This window comes from Hylobates moloch, unplaced genomic scaffold (assembly GCF_009828535.3).
Source record: "Hylobates moloch isolate HMO894 unplaced genomic scaffold, HMol_V3 SCAFFOLD_10, whole genome shotgun sequence".
NCBI lineage: Eukaryota > Metazoa > Chordata > Mammalia > Primates > Hylobatidae > Hylobates > Hylobates moloch.
In genome coordinates this window covers 19,013,467-19,021,863 of record NW_026652285.1, presented here as the reverse complement: position 1 = coordinate 19,021,863, position 8,397 = coordinate 19,013,467, and the positions used below count along the sequence as shown (strand labels likewise).

General features: G+C 40.2%; 1 protein-coding gene across 1 annotated transcript; it reads left to right on the top strand.

Annotated features, from left to right (window-relative positions):
* Nucleotides 1-246: 246 nt before the first annotated feature.
* Nucleotides 247-534, top strand: LOC116474127 (small ubiquitin-related modifier 2-like). Its single transcript, XM_032761415.2, has one exon. It carries the CDS (start codon nucleotides 247-249, stop codon nucleotides 532-534), a length of 288 nt encoding a protein of 95 aa, XP_032617306.1.
* The last annotated feature ends 7,863 nt before the right edge of the window (nucleotides 535-8,397 follow it).

Here is an 8,397-nt window from a genome sequence, read left to right as displayed (position 1 = left end):
TTCCACAGGATTTGTTGTGTTTTTCAAAAATTTTGACCATTTAATCCAAAATTTCTAATTTATTAGCACAGAGTCATTATAGTATCATAATATCTCAATTGCCTGTAGGATGTGCAGTGGATAGATTCACAGCAAAACTGAGCAGAAGGGTTATTCTGCCCCTCCTGGTGCTGCTTTTGTGCTCATTCAGTGAGGACCTGGTACCTCGTTTGTGGAGCAGCAGCTGAGGACACTCCGGCGCCCGCCATGGCCCATGAAAAGCCCGAGGAAGGAGTAAAGACTGAGAGCAATGATTATATTGATTTGAAGGTGGTGGGGCAGGATGGTTCTGTGGTGCAGTTTAAGATTAAGAGGCATACACCACTCAGTAAACCAATAAAAGCCTATTGTGAACGACAGGGATTGTCAATGAGGCAAATCAGATTCCAATTTGATGGGCAACCACTCAATGAAACAGACACAGCTGCACAGTTGGAAATGGAGGCTGAAGATACAGTTGATGTGTTCCAACAGCAGGTGGGAGGTGTCTACTGAGAAGGGAAACTGCTTTTTTTTTTTTTCTGAGACGGAGTTTTGCTCTTATTGCCCAGGCTAGAGTGCAGTGGCACAATCTTGGCTCGCTGCAACCTCTGCCTTCCGGTTTCAAGCAATTCTCCTGCCTCAGCCTCCCAAGTCACTGGGATTACAGGCGCTCGCCACCACGCCCAGCTAGTTCTTTTGTATTTTTAGTAGAGATGGGGTTTCACCATGTTGGTCAGGCTGGTCTCGATCTGCTGACCTCGTGATCTACCGGCCTCGGCCTCCCAAAGTGCTGGGATTACAGGCGTGAGCCACTGCGCCCGGCCAGAACCTGCTTCTTTACTCCAGAACTCAGTTCTTTAAAGACCAAGATTACAAGATTACATTCTCAATTAGAAAACTGCAATTTGGTTCCACCCCATCCTGACTATTACAATATAGTTTTCTCTATTCTTTGATTTCCCCCTTCCCCATTTAATTATTGTACATAAAGTAACTAATATATGTGCACAAGCATACTGCATTTTTTAAAACTCAACAGCCAATGGTATGTTTTGATTGACATCAAGTGGAGATGGGATGGGGAAAAATACTGATTCTGTGAAAATACCCCCTTTCTCCATTAGCAGCACGTTCATTCAGCTCCTATCTTTATATTCCAGTGAGTTATTTTGCTCTCACTGTTTTAACAACAACAACAACAACAACAAAAAACATAAAAATCCTTGCATACCTTGTTCAGTTGGAGAATTTCAATGCTTTTCATTTGTCATTATAAAACCAAGGACAATTTTATAACTTTTTTGTACATAGCTGTTACATGTAGGGCAATCTGTCTTTAAGTAGGGAGAAATTACTCTAAAAAAAAAAAGGAATCCTAGATAGTTTTCCCTTCAAGTCAAGCATCTTGTTGTTTAAATAAACTTCTTGTTTTTTAAAAAATAACTGAGCAGAAGGCACACAGATTTTCCATAAACCCCTTGTCCCGATATAGTCTCTGCTACTGTCAAAATAGTACATTTGGGTGGGGAGCAGTGGCTCACACTTGTAATCCCAGAACTTTGGGAGGCCGAGGTGCGTGGATGACCTGAGGTCAGGAGTTCAAGACCAGCCTGGCCAACGTGGTGAAACCCTGTCTCTAATAATAATACAAAAATTAGCTGGGCGTGGTGGTGTGTGCCTATAATCCCAGCTACTTGGGAGGCTGAGGCAGGAGAATCGCTTGAACCCAGGAGACGGAGGTTGCAGTGAGCTGAGATCAAGCCATTGCACTCCAGCCTGGACAACAAGAGCAAAACTGTCTTAAAAAAAAAAAAAAAAGTACATTTGTTTCAATAGATGAACTCATATTGATACATTATTATCACCCAGAGACCATAGTTTACATTAGGGTTCACTCTTGGTGTTAAGTATTCTGAGTTTGGACAAATGTATATGATATATATCCACCACTGTAGCATCATACAGAATAGTGTCACTGCCCTAAAAATCCTCTGTGCTCTGCCTGTTCATCCTTCTCTCTCCCCATCCCTGGCAACCACTGATCTTTTACTATCCTCAAAGTTTTGCCTTTTCCAGAATGCCATATAGTTGGAATCACACAGTAGGTAGCTTTTCCAGACTGGCTTCTTTCACCTAGTAATATGCATTTAAGTTTCCTTCATGTCTTTTCACAGCCTGATAGCTCATCTCTCTTTAGCACTGAATAACATTCCGTTGTATGAATGCACTGCAGCTTATTTATCCATTCACCTACAGAAAAACATCTTGATTGCTTCCACGTTTTGGCAATCACAAATAAAGCTGCTATAAACATTCATCTGCAGGTTGTTTTGTGTAGCATAAGTGTTCAACTCATTTGGATGAATATCAAGGGACAAAATTGCTAGATCGTATGATAAGAATGTGTTTAGTTTTGTAAGAAACTGCCAAACTGTCTTTCAAAGTAGCTGTACCATTTTGCGTTCCCATCAGCAACAAATGAAAGTTCCTGTTCCATGTCCTTGCCAACATTTGGTGTTGTGAGTGTTTTGGATTTTGGCCATCCTAATATGTATGTAGGGGTATCTCATTGTTGTTTTAATTTGTAATTCCCTAATGACATATGATGTTAAGCATCTTTTCTTATATATGATTGCCATCTGTATGTCTTCTTCGGTGAAGTGTCTGTTTAGATCTTTTGCCCATTTTTTAATTGGATTGTTTGTTTTCTTATGGTTGTGTTTTAAAAGTTCTTTGTACATTTTGGAAGAGTTGTTTATCAAATATGTCTTTTGCAAAAAAAGACAATCCCCGTCTGCAGATTGTCTTCTCATTCTCTTAACAGTGTCTTTTGCAGAGCAGAAGTTTTTCATTTTAATTAAGTCCAGGTTATCAATGTTTTCTTCCATGAATCAAGCCTTTGGTGTTTTATCTAAAAAGTAATCCCAAGGTCATCTAGGCTTTCTCCTGTGTTATCTTCTGTAAATTGAAGATATATAGTTTTGCATTTTATTTTTTCTTCACTTTTGAAGGATAATTTCACAGGTCCCAGAATTCTAGGTAGATGGTTTTTCTCTTACAACACTTTTTAAATACAATCATGCATCACTTAGCAACAGGGATACATGTGAAGAAATGCATCATCGGGTGATTTCATCGTTGTGCAAACATCATAGAGAGAACGTACACAGAGCTAGATAACAGAGCCTACTATACACCTAGGCTGTGTGAGATAGCCTGTTGCTCCTAGGCTATGAACCCGTACAGCACATTACTGTACTGTATGCTGTAAGTGACTGTAACACAATGGCAAGTGTTTGTGTATCTAAACATATCTCAATGTAGAATAGCTACAGTGAAGGTATGGTGTAATAATCTTATGGGACCACCATACGATTGTATGTGGTCCATCATTGACCGAAATGTCTTTATGCGGTGCATGATTCTATTTTACTCCACTCTGTTCTTGCTTACGTGGTTTTTGAGGAGATGCCAGATGTAATTGTTATCGTTGCTCCTCTGTGAGGAAGTTGGTTTTTTCCTCTGATTTCTTTCAAGATTTTGTATTTATCTTTGATTTTCTGCACCTTGCATAGGATATGCCTAGATTTTTTTTTTTTTTTTTGCTTTTATCCTGCCTCCTGTTCTCAAATTCTTCCTGGATCTGTAGATTGGTGTCTGACTTTAATTTGGGAAATTCTCAGTCATTATGGCTTCAAATATTTCTTCTGTTCATTTATTGCTTCTCCTTTTGGTATTCCCATTATGTGTATGTTACACCCTTTGTAATTGTCCCACAGTTCTTGGATAGTCTATTCTGGGCTTTGTGTGTGCGTGTGTGGTGTGTGTGTGTGTGTGTGCGCGTGCATGTATGTGTGTGTTTTCAGTCTTCAGAAAGAAGACTGTTTTCTCTTCTGTTTTGGGGGGTTTCTATTGACATATTCTCAAGCTCAGAGATTCTCTCCTCAGCTGTGTTCAGCCTACTGATGAGCCCATCAAAGGCATTCGCCGTTTCTGTTATGATGTTTTTGATCTCTAACATTTCCTTCTGGTTCTTTCTTAGAATTCCCATTTCTCTGTCTACATTGTCCATCTGGCCTTGCAGGCTGTATGATTTATCCATTAGCACCCTTAGCATATATATATATTTGAGACCAGAGTCTAGCTCTGTCACCCAGGCTGGAGTGCAGTGGCACAATCTCGGCTCATTGCAACCTCCACCTCCCAGGTTCAAGCGATTCTTCTGGCTCAGCCTCCTGAGTAGCGGGGATTACAGGCACCCGCCACCACGCCCCGCTAATTTTTGTATTTTTAGTAGAGACGGGTTTCACTGTGTTGGGCAGGCTGGTCTCAAACTCCTGACCTCAGATGATCCGCCTGCACCTGCCTCCCAAAGTGCTGGGATTACAAGCATGAGCTACTGTGCCCGCCTCCCCTTAGCATATTAATCATAGTTATTTTTAAATTCCTGGCCTGATGATTCTAACATCCCTGCCATATTTGAGTCTGGCTCTCATGCTTGCTCTGTCCCTTCAAACTATGTTCTGTTATCCTTCAGTATGTATGTCTCGTAATTTTTTTTTTTTTTTTTGGATAGCGAGACATGATTGATGTGCTGAGCAAAATAAACTGCAGTTTCTTTAGTAATGTAGTGGTAAAGTGTGGGAGAGGGGAAATGCTCTCTAACCTATGATTGTCTCAATCTTTTAAAGAGCCTGTGAAATTGTAGGCTCTGAAAAAATAAAAAACCCAATAGTTTAGGCTCTGGTAAAATAGTTCCTCTTGAAGGCAGGCCTTGTGAAGCTGAACAGAATGCTCTGGCATATTTCATATGAGAACCTGATTAACCTCCTGGAGGTAAGTAAAACTCACAAAAGTATGTGTGTGTTGGGAGGTCCCTCCTGTAACTAGGTTCCCCCTGGAATTTTTTTTTCCTTTGAGATGGAGTCTCGCTCTGTTGCCCAGGCTGGAGTGCAGTGGTGCAATCTTGGTTCACTGCAACCTCTGCCTCCCGGGTTCAAGTGATTCTCCTGCCTCAGCCTCCTGAGTAGCTAGGATTACAGACATGTCCCACTACGCCCAGCTAATTTTTGTATTTTTTTTGTAGAAATGGGGTTTCACCATGTTGGCTAGGCTGGTCTCAAACTCCTGGCCTCAGGTGATCTGCCCAGCTCAGCCTCCCAATCTGCTGGGATTACAGGCATGAGCCACCGCACCTGGCCTCCCCCTGGAATTTTTAACTCTCAGACTTGTTCACATTGAGCCTCCAACAATTCATCAATTACAGTTCAGGTCTGGTTCCCAGGGGGATTTTTGCTGATGTGTTTCTTCTGCTCTGGTAAATTGTGATTCTCCATTTCCACCTGTCTATTTCTCCAATTCTGAGTACAGCAGCTTTCCCTGTGATGAATCCAAGAGGAAGTTGTTGAATTTTCAGTTGGTTCAGCTTTTTACTAGTTGGCAGAGTGACAACTTACTTCCAAGCTTCTTACATGTGAGAATGGAATCTTCTCTGCCTTCTCCTTCTTGGCAGAGTCTCACTATGTTGTCCAAGCTGGCCTCAAACTCCTGAGCTCAAGCAGTCCTCCTGCCTCAGCCTCCTAAGTAGCTAGAACTACAGGTGCATGGCACCATGCCCAGACTCTTCATCTTTTAGAGAATATTTTCACTTGTCTAGTTTGCCAGTTACTTTACAGCATTTCAAATATATAATTTTTTTTGATGCTGAATCTCACTGTATCACCCAGGCTGGAGTGCAGTGGTGTGATCTTGGCTCACTGCAACCTCCACCTCCTGGGTTCAAGCAATTCTTGTGCCTCAGCCTCCTAAGTAGCTGGTGAAATTCTTGAGGTCAGGAGTTTGAGACCAGCTGGGCCAACATGGTGAAACCCTGTCTCTACTAAACATACAAAAATTACAAATACAAAAATTAGCCAGGTTTGATGGCGGCACCTGGATAGTTTCACCAGATAATTGGAATTAATAAAAAATGAAGAATCAAGTGGAGTCCCAGAGTGGAGAAAAAAATATAATAACTGAAATTGAGAATTTATTTCACAAGACTAAAGGCAGATTAGATAGAGCAGAAGAGAGAATTAGTGAATTGGAAGCAGATCAGTAGAAAATACTTTGATTGTAGCATAGAGAGAAAAAGGAAAATTGGTGAAATAGGAATCCATTCCCTCTTCTGCTCTATCTAATCTGCCTTTAGTCCTGTTAAATAAATTCTTAATTTCAGTTACTATATTTTTTTCCATGCTAGGTCTCCACATGATTCTTCATTTTTTATTAATTCCAATTATCTGGTGAAACTATCCAGCTGCCTGCCACCAAGCCTGGCTAATTTTTGTATTTGTGATTTTTGTATGTTTAATAGAGACAGGGTTTCACCATGTTGGCTGGTCTCAAACTCCTGACCTCAAGAATTTCACCAGCTACTCAGGAGGCTGAGGCATGAGAATCGCTTGAACCCAGGAGGTGGAGGTTGCAGTGAGCCAAGATCACACCACTGCACTTCAACCTGGGCTATGTTTCAAAAAAAAAAATCTATATTTAGATTTTGTGATTTTCATCTCAAATATAATTTCAATTCGTCAGTTTATGGTTGTTTCTTTGGAGGCATGTGCTTTCGTTTTCTTGGTGCTTCTCAGATTTTTCCCTTTGAATTTAATATTTTGCAGTTTAAGTACAACATGCCTAAGTATGATTTCTTTGTATTAAACCTGTTTAGCTTGATGTCTTGTGTTAGTTATAGAAAAATTTTGGCCAGTAATATTGCCTCTACCCCATTCTCTCTCTCTTCTCCTTTTTGGACTCCAGAAACACATATAACAGAACTTCTTGTTGTGCTGCATATAATATTAATGGCATTTTTGTGTTCTCTATCCTTTTTCTGTCTATGCTACAATCAAAGTATTTTCTACTGACCTGTCTTCCAATTCACTAATTCCTCTTCTGCTCTATCTAATCTGCCTTTAGTCCTGTGAAATGAATTCTCAATTTCAGTTATTATATTTTTTTTCCACTCTAGGACTCCACTTGATTCTTCATTTTCTATTAATTCCAATGATCTGGTGAAACTATCCAGCTTTTCATCTATTTTCTTATACAAAGTAATAATAATTAGTTCAAAACTCCAACTGATAACTCCAGTATCTGGATCTCCTGTGAGACTGTATTTTCTGTGGTTTGCTTTTCTCTTGGTTTTCAGGTATTAGTCCAGTTTCTTCTTCGCATGCCTGGATTTTTTTTCTATCCCTTCTAAGCCATAGTAGAATTTTTTTTAACTCTGAAGCAGTCTCAATTGTATAGAAAGATCACAACTGTAGTACAAAGATCATGTTTCCTGAAATCATTTGAGATTAAGTTGCCATCACCACTCAAACACTTCAATATGTAATTCCTGTGAACAAGGACATCCTCCTAGATAACCATAAAACTACCATCAAAATCAGGAAATTAACACTGGTAGATTACTGCCAGCTAATCCACAGCACAGACTCTATTCAAATTTCACCACTGGCCGGGCGCGGTGGCTCAAGCCTGTAATCCCAGCACTTTGGGAGGCCGAGGCGGGCGGATCACAAGGTCAGGAGATCGAGACCATCCTGGCTAACATATTGAAACCCCGTCTCTACTAAAAATACAAAAAATTAGCCGGGCGTGATGGCGGGCACCTGTAGTCCCAGCTACGCGGGAGGCTGAGGCAGGAGAATGGTGTGAACCCGGGAGGTGGAGCTTGCAGTGAGCCGAGATCGTGCCACTGCACTCCAGCCTGGGCGACAGAGCAAGACTCTGTCTCAAAAAACAAAACAAAACAAAAAAAAAAACAAAAAAAACCAAGTTTCACCAGTGTGCCCAATAATGTTTTTATGGCAAAAGGATCCATTACAATATCACATATTACATGTAGTTCTCAGTTATCTCTGGTCTTTTTAAATCTGGAACAGTTCTTTAATTTGTTCTTAACTTCAATGACACTTTTATAGATTATGAGCCAGTTATTTTCTAGAACGCTCCTTAATTTGGGCTCATTCAGTGTTTCTTCATGATTAGATTCAGTTTATGCATTGTGTGCAGGAATATCACAGAAGTGATGCTGTCTTTCTTACTGAATCCTATAGATGGTACATGATTCTAATTTATCCCATTGCTGTTGATGTCCACTTTGGTCATTTGATTAAGGTTGTGTCTGATAGGTTTCTCCCCTGCAAAGTTACTGATTTTCTCTTTGTAATTAATAAGTATTTTGTGGAAAGTGCTTTGAGAATATGTAAATAGCCCATTCCCATGTATTCATGTATTTACAACAGTATAGAGTCATGGATTTCTATTTTATCTTGTAAGTTATAATCCATTGATATTACTATTTATTTTGATGCTCAAACTTTCCTGCTC